The sequence below is a fragment of the Mobula hypostoma genome, chromosome 1 (genome assembly GCF_963921235.1).
Source record: "Mobula hypostoma chromosome 1, sMobHyp1.1, whole genome shotgun sequence".
NCBI classification, from domain to species: Eukaryota; Metazoa; Chordata; class Chondrichthyes; order Myliobatiformes; family Myliobatidae; genus Mobula; species Mobula hypostoma.
Genome location: NC_086097.1, coordinates 94,283,991 through 94,303,328, shown reverse-complemented (window position 1 = coordinate 94,303,328; position 19,338 = coordinate 94,283,991). Strand labels below are relative to the sequence as shown.

Sequence of the window (19,338 nt, the reverse complement as noted above, 5' to 3'; positions counted from 1 at the left end):
GAAGTTTGAGGATTGGGAAGCTTTTAAAAACCAACAGAAGGCAACAAAAAAAAAACGATAAGAAGAAAACTGAAATATTAATGTAAGCTAGCCAATGATATCAGAGGATACAAAAGGATTTTTCAGATATATAAAGAGTAAAAGAGAGGCAAGAATGGATATCAGATTGCTGCAAAATGACACTGGAGAGGTAGTAATGGGGGACAAAGAAATGGCAGACAAACCTAATAAATATTTTGTGTCAGTTTTCACTGTGGAAGACACTAGCAGTATGCCAGAAATTCGAGAGTGTCAGAGAGCAGAAGTGAGTGTAGTTGCTATTACTAAGGAGAGGGTGCTTGGGAAGCTGAAAGGTCACCGGACCAGATGGACTTGCACCCCAGGGTTATGAAAGTGGTGGCTGAAGATATCACTCCATTCTTTAAGAAGGGAGAGAAAGTGTTAGAGTCCATTAGTAAGGATGAGGTTTTGGGGTAGTTAGAGGCACATGATAAAGTAGGCCAAAGTCAGCACGGTTTCCTTGACAGGAAATCTTGCCTGACAAATCTGTTGGAATTCTTTGAGGAAATAACAGGCAGGATAGACAAAGGAGAGTCAGTGGATGTTGCTTACTCTCCTTTGTCTGTCCTGCCTGTCAGAAATGATGTTGCAGGGATCTCATTGAACTCTTATCAGATATTGAAATGCCTTGATAGAGTGAATGTTTCCTATAGTTGGGGAGTCTCAGACCACCACAGCCTCAGAATAAAGGGACGCCCATTTAGAACATAGATGAGAAGGAATTTCTTTAGTCAGAAATTGATGGAATTCATTGTCACAGGTGGCTGTGGAGGTCAAGTCACTAAATATATTTAAAGTGGTGGTTGATAGTGTCTTGTTTATTCAGGATGTCAAAGGTTACAGGACCTAGTGGCCTAATTCTGCTCCAATGTCTTTATGGTCTAATGAATTGGGAGGCTATGTATTGTTAAGAGGGTGACTTTAAATACTTATTGCCAAGGAATAACTGGTATGCAGGAGTTTTGTCATTTCTGACAGAAAGTTTATTGCTTTCAGCATCTGGTGTTCAGTTACCCCTACCTGTCCATCATGACTTTTGGAGGATATCGCGATGACTTTATGATTGTACTCAGCAAACCCAAGGATGAGAGCACAGCAAAGACCACTGTAGAAAAGCTAGTGTTTGCCATGGCAAAGTCGAAGGTAAGCAGTTTTGGATTGTTCCATCTGCTATTGAATCACAGCAACTCTCCAGGGTAGATTGGCACAGGAGATATTCAGCCCATTGTGCCCTGTGCTGGCCTTTTGCACAGCTTTGCAATACTTTGTGCTGGTACTCCCCCATCAGAGCAGCAGTTCAAGAACCTAGTTCTTCACCACCTTTCCAAAGGCACTTAGGAATAGCCGACCAAGATCCCAATCCAAACTAATCACACCATTGGCTAGCTCCAGAGATTATAGACTCAGCCAGCTCCATCATGGGCATAACCCTCCCCAGCGATGGGCACCATCAGTGGGCACCAGCGATGGTGCCTCATAAAGGCAGTGTCCATCATTAAGGACCCTCACCATCCAGGAGGTGCCCTCTTTTCACCACTACTATGAAGGGGGAGATGGAGGAGGTACAGGAGCCTGAAACCTACACTCAGTGATTCAGAAACAACTTCTTCCCCTCTGCCATCAAATTTCTGAATGGTCCATGAACACTTCATTATTGCTTTTTTCAGTGCTTTTTGTAATTTATAGTCATTTCGTCAATTTGCAAATCTATTGCTGCCAGAAGACAACAAAGTTCACATCATATAAGACGGTAATAATATTCTAATTCTGATTCTATCTGAAACCTGTTACATTACAATTTTCAGAAAGGTGTTGATCACTAATTACAAACACTGTTATAGGTTCCCTTTACCTCCCTAATGGTGGGCATCTTAACAACCCAGCATGTGAGTCACCCGTTAGGCTGGACAGCCCCTGGGCCCCCCTTAGAACAGACAGCCCCTGGGCCCCCCTTAGACCAGACAGCCTCAGAACTGGAATTCATGCAGCCTTTCGACCTGTTTGGAATTAATCCTAGTTTTAGTTTGGCCAGGTAAACTCTGCTGTTGTCAGTCAGTTAAGCATAATGGTTAAAGTTTCCCAATTGCAATGCTGAAAGCATTTCAGTAAACTGCGTCTCTGTCATTGTGATAAGTGGGGAGATCTAGGCTAGTATTTTTGAGCATGATTGTCTGCAAGTATCTTGGCAACTCTAGGCCACTCCTTCCCTTTCCTCAATTGTTGTCCTTGCAGAGTAAGGCCGGGGATCCCAAGCTCCAGAGGGTGGGGAACAAGTGCTGTGAAGTTATTATTCCTGTTTCCAAACCGATGGAGAGGACAGAGTGGGAGAATTCAGCCCAAGTATGTTTTAGTTACTGACTACTTCCTGTGCCTAATTTACTCAGACATAAACCTGGCCAATGTTGTTTAATGAGATATTTTCTTCTCAACTCCACATCAGCAAATGGGTTAGAGATGGCACAGGTTAACAGTGGTCAATTGTGCAGCAAGATCTAATGGCCTGTTCCTGCACTATACTGTTTTACGTTCCATGTTCCGTAAATCCATTACCCACCACTCTGTGTGATTAAAATAAAACCATGCTCACACATCTCCTTTGCACTTGACCCCTCTCACCTCTAGAATAAGGCATTTTGACCATGGGAAAAAGATACCACTTTTAATCTGATAACTTTGAGTTTTATTCGTTAGCATGAACAATGTCTGAAGAATTTCATAATCATAGAAAAGTACCACAGAAACAGGCCCTTTGGCCCATCTAGTCTGTGCTGAACCATTTAAACAGCCTAGTCCCAAAGATCTGCACCCAGACCATAGCCCTCCATACCCCTACCATCCATGTACCAAACCAAACTTCTCTTAAACGTTGAAATCGAGCTTGCATGCACCACTTGTGCTGGCAGCATGTTCCCCTTAAATGTTTCACCTTTCACCCTTAACCCATGACCTCTTATAGTCCCACCCAACCTCAGCGGAAAAAGCCTGCTTGCATTTACCCTGTCAATACCCTCATAATTTTGTATACCTCTATCAAGTCTCCCTCAGTCTTCTACATTTCAAGGAATAAAGTCCTAACCTCTTCAATCTTTTCTTATAACTCAGATCCTCCAGTCCCAGCAACATCCTTGTAAATTTTCCCTGTACTCTTTCAATTTTATTTACATCTTTCCTGTAGGTAGGGGACCAAAACTGCACACAATACTCCAAATTAGGACTCACCTACATCTTATACAACCTCAACATAACATCCCATCTCCTGTACTCAGTAATTTGTTTTATGAAGGCCAAAGTGCCATAAACTTTCTTAAGACCCTATCCACTTGTCATGCTAGTTTCAATGAATTATGTACCTCTATTCCCAGATCCCTTTGTTCTACCACACTCCTCAGTACCTTACCATTCACTGTGTAAGATCTACTCTGGTTGGTCCTACCAAAGTGCAACACTTCGCACTTGTCTGTATTAAATTCCATCTGCCACTTTTCAGCCCATTTTCCTAATCCAGATTCCGCTGCAAACTCTGATAGTCTAGCTCACTGTCTGCTACACCCCCAGTCTTGGTGTCATTCACAAATTTGCTGATCCAGTTTACCACATTATCATCCAGATCATTGATACTGATGAAAAACAGTAATGGAACCTGCACTCCACTAGTCACAGGCCTAGTCAGAGAGACAACCCTCTACTACCACTCTCTGGTTTCTCCCACGAAGCCACTGTCTAATCCAATTCTCTACCTCATTCTTAATGCCGAGAGACTGAACCTCCTTGACCAGCTTCCTATGCGGACCTTGTCAGATACCTTGCCAAAGTCCATAGAGACAACATCCACTGCCTTGCCTTCATCAACTTTCCTGGTAACTTCCTCAAAAAAACTCAATGCAACCTACCACACACGAAGCCATGCTGACTATTCTTAAACAGTCCATGTCTATCCAAATACTCATATATCCGATCCCTTAGAGTACCTTCCAGTAATTTTACCACTCCTGATGTCGAGCTTACCAGCCTATAATTTCCTGGTTTATTTTTAGAGCCTTTATTAAACAGTGGAACAATATTAGCTATCCTCCAATCCTCCAGTACCTCACCTCTCACTAACAATAATTTAAATTTTTCTGCTAGGGCCCCTGCAATTTCTGCACTTGCCTCCCACAGGGTCCAAAGGAATACCTCGTCTGGTCCTGGGGATTTAACCACCCTAATTTGCCTCAAGACAGCAAACACCTCCTCCTCTGTAGTCTGTATAGGGTCCATGACCTCACTGCTGTTTTACTTCACTTCTACAGACCCTGTCTCCTGAGTAAATACAGATACAAAAAATGCATTTAAGATCTCCCCCATCTTTTTTGTCTCCATGTATAGATTAGCATCCTGATCTACCAGAGGACCATGTAAAGGAATTATCTTGTACAGGGAAATTGCTTAAAAAGAGGCTGAATGTCAAAATTAGAAGTGGGCTGTACTGCACAAAAGCTGAAAAAAAACATTTTATGCTCACACAGGGTGCAAATTATAATTACTAGAATGATTGAAATGTAATAGTTTTGTGTGATGTCTGTCAAGGGGCGAGGAGCAAAGATGGGGATGTGGAATTGGCCTGGTAGTTACCCGGATTAAATTAATATGGCATTGCCATCATACGTTGGCAATCACTCAAGAGACACCAACATGACAGGTAGGAAATTAAAGTCTCATTTCACAAGAAGCTCTTTATTAACTTTCACCTTCTGAATATGTTTGCAGATCCTGGAGTTGACGCTGATCCTGGCCAGCTACATCAACCACAGCAGCTGTCATCCGCTGGCCATCTCGTCCAGCTCGCCACCCACAACCCTCTCCAGCAAGAAACTGTGGGAGATAGACAGCAAACACTTCCCGAGCATGACACGGACTACGCAAGGTCCCACCCTGCTCTGAGACCCTTTTGCCGGTGCTGAATGGCGTGGAGCTGTCAGAGGACAAACCAGTTGGACAATTCAAATGGTGCACAGTTGACACTTGTGTCTGAACTTTATTGCAGTTGTGTGTATTTATGTGCTCGATTAGTGCTTAGACTTTGTTTATCTACTGACGATTCACATACCACCTCACGGCCCGTTGTTAGCGGTTGGGTTCATACTGGTGTCAAGTTTTGGGCTCCTTGGGGACATTAATGCTGAGGCTGGTCCACATGCAACAAACTGGAATGTTTGTGGCTGTTTAGATGGAGACTGTCCATGGGGGGAGGTGCCCCCCTTTTGGGAAGGGTGCTTTCTATCAGGAAGAACCTTTCTCAAGGGCTCATTCTGACCCCTTACATTTATTCCAAACCCCATCCAAAGATCCCCCAATTAAGATGGGTTGGAATGCCAAGGGCAAGGGTACAATGCACATTATGTTGCTGCTAAATTATTTCTGAGTCAGAGACTATGAAAGTTCCAGCGGGAACTGGATACCTGTGTATGATAAAAGGCCCTGCTGCGCCAGGAAACCCAGTAGCATGAACAAAGCACCAGCATGGTCCTTGAAAGTGGTCCCAAGACCTGCGAAGCTGCTCAGCGTCCCCTCCCCTTCAGCCTTTTCTATTGGGATTGATGGCAATGCCATAGGTTGCTTCCTAATCATGGAGAGAGTGACTGTTCAGCAGCTCATGGTATTTCAGGCCGTTGCTGAAGAGGCTGCCTTGTAAGGTCTCTGGAATAACCAACAGATCCCTCATCAAAGCCCCTCGCCCCCACAGCAGTGCCTGATACAATGAGCACATACCTCTTGAACGTGTGCCACTGAGGTACAAAGGACACTGGAGTGACCCTCTAAGTGAGGAGGGTGCCAACAGCACAGCACGAGCATCATTGCACAGCCCAGCCGCGGGTAATCAACAACCCAGTCCTTCAGTCAATGTCTCCATTCGATTTAATAACTGGAAGGGGTTTCTGGGAGGGACTGTGAAATGCTTTAAGTGACCCAATTTTGTCCTCGTTGTCACTGGGGGGGCGGGGGACAAAGTCACCACTGAACACAGCAGCTGCTAATGCCCAGCAGTGAGTTATCTGAACACAGTGTAAAGCAGGTGGATATGTTTGTGGCTGAGTGAAGTTGTGTGAGATTACTGTGGAGGGATTGTTTATCAAAACAAATCATGACTATAGTTGAAGCTTCACCTTTCCAGTGCACTTGATTCAACTGCCAACTGGAAGAGGCTGGTACTGGACTGATCTTTTGTTTCTTCCAAGTGTTCATCCTTCCTGCCCACCCAAAGCACCCACTGGTTCACAGACAGTCATTGTCCCTTGATGCAAGTGCAAGGGAGATGTTTATAGAGACATTCTGGTTCTTCACGTTTGCACAGCTGCACCACACACCTAACCCTTGCCTTCAGAAAGTGGGAGCGAGGTATGCCCCCTTGTGGAGGATGTTTGTTTATAATATGAGTGACTACCTCAAGGACAGTGAGAGCCAAGTGTCCTTAATAAAACACCATTACTGAACCATTTCTTCTCTGTACAAGTGAACAGCGTTCATTACCAGACCCAGCTCTCACATCTTACTACTCTGATGCAGTTTTAAATTCTGACTTCTGAGTTGCTATCTTAGTAACCATGACTCATTCTTTAACACTGTTAACATCTTGCATTTTGAGTCACTCTCCTGTGTAGTACAAAAGCAGTGCTGCATTCTCAGAGGTGAGAAGTTAATCTTCACTCTTAGATGAATGTGGAACTAGTCAATATCCTGACCCAGCATCTCTAAGTGACATTTATCACAGTGTCGTTTGTGCAATTTCATTGTACACAAGTTGACTGCTGAGTTTCTTCTTAAACCTAGTCACTGCACTTCTCACTTCAAAAGTGTTTTGGCTGTAAAGTGCGCTGAGGCATCCTGATGTCAAAGGTCCTGTTTGGACGAATATTCTTAAGTTTCATCAGTGATTTAGTTGTATTTCTGCATTGACGCTACAGAGTTGCATATCATTAGAAAATAGTGGTCTGAGGGCTGTGTAAAATGCCAAGAAAGAAAATTTTCCAAGTTCACTGCCTTTCACACCATCAGGCAGTCCCAAAACAAGGCCTTTGTAAAGTAGGGAAAAATACTAACCTGTCATTGACTCCCAGTAAAGAACATGGGTACATGCAGTCAGCCAGATGCTTCCAACAACCAGTAAAGACGGGCACCTTAGAAAATCGTCTTACACCCACCCCCTCCAACCAGCCTAAAGGCTGATTTATACTTGTGCGTACCAGCTTGCGCCATCGCCTACACAAGTGGGCTACACGAAGAAACTCAAACTTCAAATAATGGCAACTGAAACTGAAGGAGGGTGTATTTTCTGTGCTTGTCTGGCCACTGAGAGACATAGACGAGGAAATGCATTTCAAATATTTTCGGATATCGGCAGGTAGATTTGACAATTTGGTTCATCGTCTCCAACCATTTATTTCACATCAGTGTACGCACAGTATACTCAGAGACTGGCAATCACCATTCAAGTTTTAGCTTCAGGTAGAAGTCAACAGGCTGTAGCTGCTAGCTACAAACTAGTGTCAAGCACAGGGTCCTCCATAATTTCGGAGGTCTGTAAAGCTTTATGGAAAGCATTGCAGCCAGATTTCCTTCCCTGCCCTTCAGTAACCCAATGGGAAGCTATTGCAGCGTAGGAGGAAATGCGATGCTACCAAGCAGACCAATCGCAGTTGTTGCGGTCTGCGACGCCACAACGCGTAGTTACATTTTGGGAGAGATGCACGTCAGGCTACGGTGTAGGGTTGGTGTAGAGTACAGTGTAGGGTACAGTGCTACACCGTACTTACGGCGTACCTTTGACACACAAGTATAAATCAGCCTTTACAGTCACCTTGGGTCCATTCTCAGGACACAATACTCTTTCTACCATCAGCATTTGCCAATACACCAATGTATCTTCTTGCTTCCCATAACTTCCCTATGTATCTGAGTCAAGTTCTTGCCGCTGAAGTAACAATTTGGCCAGCATTGTAATAATTCAGAACATAGAAGGGTACCGCATAGGAACAGACCAATCGACCCACAATGTTGTGCTGAATCAGGTAAAAAGCAAATCAAAAATACACAAATACTAATCCCTCCTACCTACCCCATATCCATACCCCTCCATCTTCCCCACATCCATGTGCCTATCCAAACATTTCTTAAAAGCCTCTGATGTATTTGCCTCTACTGCCATCCTGGTATCTACCACTCTGAGTATAAAACTTAGCCCTCATATCTGTCTTAAACCCACCCCCTCTCACCTTCAATGCATGCCCTCTGGTATTAGACACTTCAATCCTGGGAAACGGATACTCCCTGTCCACTCTATTTATGTCTCTCATAATCTTACAAACCTCTATCAGATCTCCCCTCAGCCTCCAGTGCTCCAGAGAAAACAGCCTAAGTTTATCCAGCCTCCAGTGATAACACATGCCCTCTAAACCAGACAGTATCTTGGTAAACAACAGGAATTCTGCAGATGCTGGAAATTCAAGCAACATACATCAAAGTTGCTGGTGAACGCAGCAGGCCAAGCAGCATCTGTAGGAAGAGGTGCAGTCGACGTTTCAGGCCGAGACCCTTCGTCAGTCCTGACGAAGGGTCTCGGCCTGAAACGTCGACTGCACCTCTTCCTACAGATGCTGCTTGGCCTGCTGCGTTCACCAGCAACTTTGATGTATGTTGCCAGTATCTTGGTAAACTTCTTCTGCACCCTCTCCAAAGCCTCAACATCCTTCCGCCAGAGGGGCGACCAGAACTGTATGCAGTACTCCAGAAGTGGCTGTACTGAGACATTTCAGACTATTTTCCTATACTCCAAGTGAGACTAAAGTTGAGTGAAATACATTGTTAGTGAAAATCCTCAGCAAATAAGGCAGTACACACTGAGAGGGCAGTTAACATTTCAGACCAATGATCTGTAATCTGAACTGAGAAATGCCCCATATTTTGAATATTACCAAGCCAGGTGAAAGTGCTGTGGGGGTTGCTGGTAGCTGGGAGGTGCTTGTGGTCTTGTACAAGACCTTGGAGATGGTCTGTGATGGAAGGCAGGAGGGAATTGTGGAGGAGGGGGTCGGGGCAAAGGGTGGACAGGTGGTGTAAATGTCACAGCAAGACCAGTAAAGCTGCTGTCTGGTAAAGGGACATTTGGTCTTTATGATCTCGTTGAGTTGGAATGTCCCAACAGCCCTGCCCCACTCTGTAAAGAATTCACCATTCTGACCTGACCTGCCTCATTGTGGAGCAGGTTTAAAACTAGCATCAGTAATATTTTTAGTTTGTTCTGAACAGAATGAGTAATATCCTTGTGTGAATAGGGAGATGAGCAATTTCAAAGCAATAGGTTTAAATTTGGGCATTGCTTTTCTGCCCTCTTCAAAGCCTGAATACAGAGCTGCCAACACATGTAATGCCAAATAGGGACATTAATAACTTTACCTGGAGAGACTAGGGACTATAAGTGCTGAGATCTGGATTAAAAACACAAACTGCTGAAAGAATTTGGCAATTTACTGGTCAATTAGACTCTCCTAAATGTGTGTTTATCTGTTGGGAGCCAACTACAACTACATTTATGTGAGTATGATATAAAAGATACCAGGATAATCACCCAAACCCTCTCCCATTTCCCAAAGATCGTCAACGATGTTCCAACCCAAAGCTTTTGATCTTTGGGGATGAATTGGGTTTAGGAGGACTTGCTGTTAAAATATAAAGAAAATCAGAAGAAATTCAGATGATTTGGAAATTACTATTAACATGGATGAAATCAGCAACCATTTGCTACACTACAGCAGGTGAAAGTCCACCTGGTGTATGTTGCAATTGATGGTTTTGGCTCACTTTGTGTACTGTAGCCGATCTTACCAAGTTGTCTCCTGCTGTTCAGCATAAGACATAGGAGCAGAATTAAGCCATTGGGCCCATAGAGTCTGCTCTGCCCTCCCATCATAGCTGATTTATTACCCCTTTCTCCTGCCTTCTCCCTGTAACCTTTGATACCCTTACTTGTGTGCAGTTTTGGTCCCCTAATCTGAGGAAAGACATCTTTGCCATAGAGGGAGTACAAAGAAGGTTCACCAGATTGATTCCTGGGATGGCAGGTCTTTCATATGAAGAAAGACTGGATGAACTGGGCTTGTACTCGTTGGAATTTAGAAGATTGAGGGGGGATCTGATTGAAACGTATAAGATCCTAAAGGGATTGGACAGGCTAGATGCGGGAAGATTGTTCCCGATGTTGGGGAGGTCTAGAACGAGGGGTCACAGTTTGAGGATAGAGGGGAAGCCTTTTAGGACCGAGGTTAGGAAAAACTTCTTCACACAGAGAGTGGTGAATCTGTGGAATTCTCTGCCACAGCAAACTGTTGAGGCCAGTTCATTAGCTATGTTTAAAAGGAAGTTAGATATGGCCCTTGTGGCTACAGGGGTCAGGGGGTATGGAGGGAAGGCTGGGTTCTGAGTTGGATGATCAGCCATGATCATAATAAATGGCGGTGCAGGCTCGAAGGGCCGAATGGTTACTCCTGCACCTATTTTCTATGTTTCTATGTTTCTAATCAAGAACCTATCAACCTCTGCTTTAAATACACCTGTCCACAAATGCATGTGGTTGAGTTGTCAGTACCTTGTACTGGACCACTGCTAGCCATTTGAGTAGCCACTAGCTGTTCCAATAACCTTTTTTTTCCCGCTGTTCCCCTGTCTAGTGTTGGATCTGACAAGTAAAATCCTGCACTGCAGCCATAGTCAATTTGCGTCACTCCTCAACCACTTCAAACTTGCACACACAGTCAAGTCTGACTATTCAGCAGAGAAGGCTGATAATGGGATCTGGTGATTAAACAGAATTCTCACAACACACAGTGTGTCCCTTCGCCCTGGTTATAAACACTACACACTTTGTGCTATAAATTGAATACTTGATCCTAATGGGGCAAGACCCATCTCTGAGTGGTTATACCTGATGTACTGTAGCTTTTATTTATTCCAGCTGTTGAAGTGAACAGTGAAGGTTTTTTTCACTTTAACTTGAGTTGTCTATAGTTTGACATTCATAATGTGAAAGAGGATTGTACTGGAATATTCTCATACTCCTTTCCCTCCATGACTGGTAGACAAAATAAAGTAATGCCAAAAGCATTCTTCAGTATTATTAGCATCTGCAGTGAATGCTTGCATCACTGTTCAAAGTTCATGTGCTCTGCAGTTACCAAGCAGTACTTTACATTTTCTGAGCCAGTTAACGTTGCTGTAGATCTGACTGTTCAAAAGAACTTAGAACTATATAACACAAGAACAGGCCCTTTGGCCCACTATGTTGTGCTGAAATAATTAAATTAATGATATCTAATCCCTTCTGCCAGGCCGCAGGCCATATCCCTCCATTCTCTGCAGGGAGAATGCAGAGGATGTACTTATCCTGTGCTTAAAAGCCAAGTGATTGTCGAGGAGCAGATGGTATCTCAGGCATGAGCTGCATGCAGCTGGTTTTGACTGCAAATATGCCCTTAGAGGTTTCCCCAAGAAAACTGGAGATCCTCTTAAAAGATGCCATAATATGCAGGTGGTAATTGACTGAAGAATCTTAATAGAACATGGAACTAATCAGCCCACCATGGTGCACTGACCTTTCAAAACATACTCCACCATAAATCCAACTGTTTCCTTGTACTTTTTTCTACTAACACCCCTGCCAGTGTATTCCAGGCATCTACCACTCTGTGTAGAAAAAAAACCTCTGCTGTCTCCCCACTCTCCTTAAACAGATGTCTGCTGGTACTGGCTATTGCCATCCCAGAGAAAAGGCATGGTGTTCCCCTCTGTCAATGCCTCTCGTCATCTCATAGACCTCTATCAAGATACTTCTCATCCTCTGTCACTCTGAAGATAAAAGCCCTAGCTCGCTCAATCTTTCCTCATAAGGCACATTCTCATATCATCTGCACCCTTTCTAAAGCTTCTACGTCCTTACTATGATGAGACCATAAGACATACAAGCAAAATTAGGCCATTCCATCATGGCTGATATATTATCCCTCTCAACCCCATTCTTCTGCCTTCTCCCCATAACCTTTGACACCCTGATTAATCAGGCACCTATCAACCCCCACCTTAAATATACACAATCACGTGGCCTGCACAGCTATCATTGGCAATGAATTCCACAGATTCACCATCCTCTGGACTAGACTCTCCCATTATAGAAAACACCCTCTCCACATCCACTTTATATCGGTCTTTCAATATCCAATAGATTTCAAAAAGATTTCGTCCTCATTCCTGGGATCATTCTCATGAACCTCCTCTGGGGCCCCTTTATTCCCACTCTGCCTCCTGCCAGACAGCCAATCTTCTATCCATGCTAGTATCTTAGCCTCATGTGTGGTACCTTGTCAAAGGCCTTCTGAAAATCCAAATACACAACATCCACTGACTTTCCTTTGTCTACCCTACCCATTATAGAAACACAGAAAACCTACAGCACAATACAGGCTCTTCAGCCCACAAAGCTGTGCCAGACATGTCCTTATCTTAGAAATTACCAATGGTTACCCATAGCCCTCTATTTTTCTGAGCTCCATATACCTGTCCAGGAACCTCTTAAAAGACCCTATCATAACCGCCTCTACCACCGTCACCGGCAGCCCATTCCACGCACTCACCACTCTGTGTAAAAAAAAAACTTACCACTGACATCTTCTCTTGGTACTTCCAAGCACCTTAAAACTGTGCCTTCTCGTGCTAGCCATTTCAGCCCTGGAGAAAAGCCTCTGACTATCCACATGATCAATGCCTCTCATCATCTTATACACCTCTATCAGGTCACCTCTCATCCTCCGTTTTCTAAGGAAAAAAGGCCGAGTTCACTCATCCTATTCTCTTAAGGCATGCTCCCAAATCCAGGCAACATCCTTGTAAATCTCCTCTGCACCCTTTCTATGATTTTCACATCCTTCCTGAAGTGAAGTGACCAGAAATGAGCACAGTACTCCCAAGTGGGGTCTGACCAGGGTCCTATATAGCTGCAACATTACCTCTTAGCTCCTAAACTCAATCCCACGATTGCCGAAGGCCAATACACCGTATGCCTTCTTAACCACAGAGTCAACCTGCACAGCAGCTTTGAGTGTCCTATGGACTCAGACCCCAAGATCCCTTTGATCCTCCACACTGCCAAGAGTCTTACCATTAATACTATATTCTTGTCATCATATATGACCTTCCAAAATGAACCACCTCACACCTATCTGGGTTGAACTCCACCTGCCACTTCTCAGCCCAGTTTTGCATCCTATCACTGTCCTGCTGTAACCTCTGACAGCCCTCCACACTATCCACAACACCCCCAACCTTTGTGTCATCAGCAAATTTACTAACCCATCCCTCCACTTCCTCATCCAGATCATTTATAAAAATCACGAAGAGTAGGGGTCCCAGAACAGATCCCTAAAAGGGATTATTTTTATTCCCTCAAAGAATTCCAGTAGATTTGTCAAGCAAGATATCCAAGGAAACCATGCTGACTTTGGCCTATTATGTCATGCACCTCCAAGTACCATGAAACCTCATCCTTAATAATAGACTCCAACCACTGAAGTCAGGCTAACTGTCCTACAATTTTCTTTCTTCTGCCTCCCTCCCTTCTTAAAGAGTGGAGTAACATTTCCAATTTTCCAGTCCTCTGAACTATTCCAGAATCTAATAATTCTTGAAAGACCATTACTAATGCCTCCATAATCTCTTCGGCTACCTCTTTCTGAACTCTGGGATGTAGTTCATCTGATCCAGGTGACATCTAGCTTCAGACCTCTCAGCTTCCCAAGCACCTTCTCCTTATTAATAACAATAACACTCACTTCTGCCCTCTGAAGTCTTACATTTCTGGCATTCTGTTAGTGTCTTCTGCTTGACATAAAATACTTAAGTTTGTCCATCATTTCTTTGTGTCTCCCCCCCCCCCCATTAATACTTCTCCAGTGACAATTTTCCAGCAGTTCAATACCAACTCTAATCTCTCTTTTCAGATATATGAAAAGACTTTTTGTATCCTCTTTTGTCTAATTGGCTAGCTTACCCTAATATTTCATCTTTTCCCCCTTTATGGCTTCTTAGTTGCCTTTTGGCTTTGAAAGGCTTCCCAATCGTCTAACTTCCAGGCAATTTTTGTTCTATTATATGCCTCTCTTTTGATTCTATGCTGTCTTTGGCTTCCATTTTCAGCCACAGTTGCCTTATCCTCCTATTAGAATACTACTTCATCTTTGGGATGTATCTATCCTGTACCTTCTGAATTACTCCCAGAAACTCCAGCCATCACTGTTCCACCGTGATCCCTATTAGTGACCCCTTCCAATCAACTTTGGCCAGCTCCTCTCTCATGTCTCTGGAATTCCATTTACTTAACTGTAATACTAATACATCCAATTTTACTTTCTCTTCAGAAACTGCAAGGTGAATTCGATCATATTATGATCACTGCCTCCTATGGGTTCCTTTACCACATCATATCTGCCAATCTTTAACTGCAGTACAAGATCACCTACCTTATTTATGCATTCAAATGTAACACCTCCAATCCTGTATTCATCGTCCTTTTTGATTTTTCCCTATTGCTCTTTAACTCATCCCACTGACCGTATTTTTGCCTTATCATTGGCCTGTCCCTCAAAGTCTCACTACACAATACATCTAGCTGCAAACCAACTTCCCCACCCTCAGCCCTATCACTCTAGTTCCCCTCCCCCTGCCAAATTAATTTAAACCCTCCCTAACAGCTCTAGCAAACCTGCCTGCAAGAATATTGGTCCCCCTTGGGTTTAGGTGCAACCCGGCCTTTTTGTACAGGTTACACCTTCCCCAGAAGAGATCCCAATAATACAGAATTCCAAACCCCTGCCCCCTGCACCAATTCTTCAGCCACACATTAATCTGCCAAATCATTCTATTCTTACCCTCACTGGAGCATGGCAGAGGCAGCAATCCAAAGATTACTACCCTGGAGATCTTGCTCATCAGCTTTACCTTGCAGCTCTTGAACTCAGTTCCCTGACTAATGAAGGCCTACACACCATATGCTTTCCTAACCACCCTATCAACTTATGTAGCAACTTTGAGGGATTTATGGATTGGACCCTAAGGTCACTCTGTTCCTCCCCACTGCTAAAAATCCTGCAATTAACCCTGTATTCTACCTTCAAATTTAACCTTCCAAAGTGAATTACTTCACATTTGTCTAGGATGAAATCTATCTCCCACTTCTCAGCACAGCTCTGCATTCTATCAATATCCCATTGTAACCTACAACAACCTTCTATGCTTCCAAAACTTCATCAACCTTTGTGTCCTCTGCAGACTTATAACCCACACTTCCACTTCCTCATCCAAGTCATTTATAAATATCACAAAGAACAGATGTCCCAGAACAAATCCCTGCTGAACAGTACCAGTCACCAACCTCCAGGTAGAGTACACTCCATCTACTTCCATCCTCTGCCTTCTGTGGGCAAGCCAATTCCAAATCCACAAGGATCCCATGCCTCATGACTTTCTGGACAAGCTTATCATGGGGAGCATTGTCAAATGCCTTACTACAATCCATATTCACCACTTCCACTGTTCTAATTTCAATTAGTCTTGTCATCCCTTCAAAAACTCATGTAGGCTGATGAGGCATAACCTACCCCTCACAACGCCATGTGTACTATCCCCAATAAGACTATGCTTCTCCAAATGCTCATAAATCCTGTGCCTAGGAATCCTTTCCAATAGTTTGCCCACCAATGATCTATAATTCCCAGGATTATATCTATTACCTTCCTAGAACAATGGAGATGTATCCTGGGGAAAATTTGTCTCACAATCCTCAAGGTCTCTCTTCTTGGTGATCACTGAAGCAAAGTATTAATTAAGGACCTACAATGCCTCCTCCACTTCCAGGCACATTTCCTGAGCAGTCCATCCATCACTCTAGTTATCCTCCTGTTCTTCACTTGTGTAGATTGCCATTGGGGTTTCCTTAATTCTTCTTGCCAAGGTGTTCTCATGCCCTTCTCACTCTCCTAAGTCACTTGATAATCTCCTTCCTGGCCACCCTATAACTATCAACAATCCTGTCTGATTTTTGCATCCTAAACCTTAAGTGCACTTCCTTCTTCCTCTTCATTAAATGTTCCACTCTTCTTGGCCACCATAGTTCCTTCACCCTATTACCCTTTCTATCACAGCAGGGCAACCTAACAACCTCTACATTTCTGATGTGCATTTCCCCAAGAACATCTTTTCCCAATTTATGCTCCCAGGTTTCTGCTTAATACCACCATAATTAATCCTCCCTCGAGACTTTCCTATATGGTCCACTCCTATCCTTGTCCATGGCCATAGCTAAGGTCAGAGAGTTGTGGCCACCATCTCTGAAATGCTTGCCCATGGTGAGGTCTGTCACCTGTCCAGGTTTTTTTTATCTAGTATAAAATCCTCTGTGACCCCATCTAAACCTCTTGCACTAAGGAGGTGCCAATCTGCATTAGGGAAATTGAAGTCACCCGTGACAACAATCCTGTTATCTTTGCACCTTTCCAAAATCTGCCTACTTATTTAATTTTATCTATTTTTATTTGTTTTGTTTGTAGAGGTACAGCATGAAATAGGCCCTTCCAGCCCTTCAAACCACATCACTCAACCCCAATTAACACTAACCTAATCACAGGACAAGTTACAATGACCAATTAACATGTTTGGACTGAGGGAGGAAACTGAGCCCTTGGAGAAAACCCATGCATTCCACGGGAAGGATGTACAGAGACTCAGTGCATAGAACAGTTCAGCACAGGAACAGGTCATTCAGCCCACAATGGTGTGTCTAACCAGCTATACAGCAAATCAAAAACACCCAAACACTAATCCCTCCTACCTACACAATGTCCTTATCCCTCCATCTTCCTTACATCCATGTGCCTATCCAAACTTCTCTTAAAATTCTCTAATGTATTTGTCTCTACCACCATACCAGGCAGCACATTTCAGGCATCCACCACTCTGAGTAAAAAAACTTACCCCTCACAGCCCCCTTGAACCTACCCCCTCTCACCTTAAATGCATGCCCTCTGGTATTAGACATTTCAACCCCGGGAAGCAGGTACTCTGTCCACTCTATCCATGCCTCTCATTATCTTGTAAATCTCTATCAGATCTTCTCTCAGCCTCCAGAGAAAACAACCCAAGTTTATCCAGCCTTTCATAACACATGCCAAGGCAACATCCTGGTAAACTCTTTGGCACCCTCTCCAAAGCCTCAACATCCTCCCTATAGTGGGGTGACCAGAACTGTATGCAGAGGACACCAGGTTTGAACTCCGACACGCTGAGTTATAATAGCATTGCGCTAACTGCTACCGTGATATCTTATGTGCTCCTCAGTGTCCCGGTGGGTACTACAGGACCTACAGAAAACTGTACTCCCTATAGAGTGATTACTCCCTTCCCATTTCTGACTCCCACCTATATTGACTCAGTAGACAATCCCTCCACAACATCCTCCCCTTCTGTAGCTGTGACACAATCCCTGATTAGCAATGCCACTCACCCCACTCTCATCTCCCTCCATCCCTTTAGAAACATCTAAACCCCAGAACATCGAGCATCCAACCCTGATCTTGTCACAGCCAAATCTCCATAATGGCTACAGCATCATAACTCCTTGTATTGATTCACGATCTAAGTTTATCATCCTGTAATACTTGTTCATTTAAATTAAACGCATTTCAACCCATTTCAACCGACTGTATTTATACCTTATTCTCAAAGTCACTCTATACATTGCATCTACCTTTACACCTACTGCTTCATTATCTGACCTACCACTCTGGTTCCCATCCCCTGCCAACCTAGTTTAAACCTTCCCCAACAGCTCTAGCAAACCTGCCCAATGACGTTTGTCTCTCTCAAGTTCAGATGAAACCTGTCCTTTTGTACAAATCAAACCTTCCACAGAATCCCAATGTTCCACAAATCTGAAGTGCTGCCAGTGCACCAGCTCCTCATCCATGCATTCATCTGCCAAATCATCTTATTCTTACCCTTGAAGTCCCACTGCTTGGCAGCCTTCCTAGCTCCCTGTGTTCCCTCGTCAGGACTTCGTCCTATCAATGTCATTGGTAGCAATGTACATCATAGCTTCTGCTGCTCACCCAACCCTTAAGAATGTTGTGGACTCTGACCCTGGCACCTGGGAGGCAACATATCATCCTGGAGCCTTCCTTTCATCCTCAATTGCCTGTTTCCCCAACTAATGAATGCCTTATCACTACTGCTCTCTTCTTCTTCCCGCTTCCCTGAAGAGCCACAGAGTCAAACTCCATGCCAGAGATTTCCTCTGGTAGGTCATCTCCCCCACAACACTATCCAAAATGATGTACTTGTTATTGAGGGGTACTATCACTAGGATACCATGCACTGACTGCCTATTCTCTTTCTCTTAGTCACTCAGCTACCTGCAATTTAGGTGTAACTACCTAGTAACTTGTAATTCTTGTCTATATACTGCTTAGCCTCCTGATTGACCCTGAGTTCATCCAGCTTCAGCTCCCCACGTGGTCTGTAAGGAGCTGCAGCAGCATGTTCTTTTCTCAGGTATTGTCATCAATGATACCGCAGTTTCCCTGACTTCCCACATCCTACAAGAAGAGTACACCACTGCCCTGACTGCCATTCCACGGCTCTAAATATGCAATAAAAAGGAAACCACACCATAGTATCCATTCACCAAAACCTCCTGAACTAAAGCTGAATCAATGATTAGAATAAAATAAAACCTTACTTGTTCTTACTTATGCTTACCTACTGAAATTTTTTTTTTCTAGGGAGCCGATCTCACTTCCTACACTTGGGCAATTTACTCCACCTCTTGAACCAAAGCCTCATCTCTGCACTCCAATGCCGGCCTGCATGACCGCTACCAATTAGCTAATTACCCAATCAAATATCAACTAACAATTTGAAAATATACCTAATTTAGGATCTTGCTACATGAAACTGAACAGAAAGTCCCAAGACTCATCTCTTTTAAAATCTCCCAGCTCTCACTGCGTCTCAGCTCCTGCTTCATAGACTCTTGGTGTCATCCTCAGGATCCCACTCTTTCATCCAGGAGAAGTCCATGCTGCTAGTCATCTTTACTGGGTCTGAGAGTGGAGTTGGCTTCTGACTGTGCACTGCTGCTACTGCAGCTGAGCAGTGATACAAACACTACAGGGTACATGCCCAACTGGTGTGGAGGTTTGATTTGTA

The 19,338-nt window shown here is 43.8% G+C and overlaps 1 protein-coding gene across 1 annotated transcript in view; it reads left to right on the top strand.

Moving 5' to 3' along the window:
* The window catches only part of LOC134358575 (pleckstrin homology domain-containing family H member 1-like), a 203,394-nt gene extending 194,813 nt beyond the window's left edge, over window positions 1-8,581 (top strand). Inside the window, exons 24-25 of the mRNA XM_063071313.1 lie at window positions 1,057-1,203; window positions 4,807-8,581. Coding sequence (XP_062927383.1) covers window positions 1,057-1,203; window positions 4,807-4,980 — 321 coding nt within the window. The 3' untranslated portion in view covers window positions 4,981-8,581. The remainder of the gene's footprint in view (window positions 1-1,056; window positions 1,204-4,806) is intronic.
* The last annotated feature ends 10,757 nt before the right edge of the window (window positions 8,582-19,338 follow it).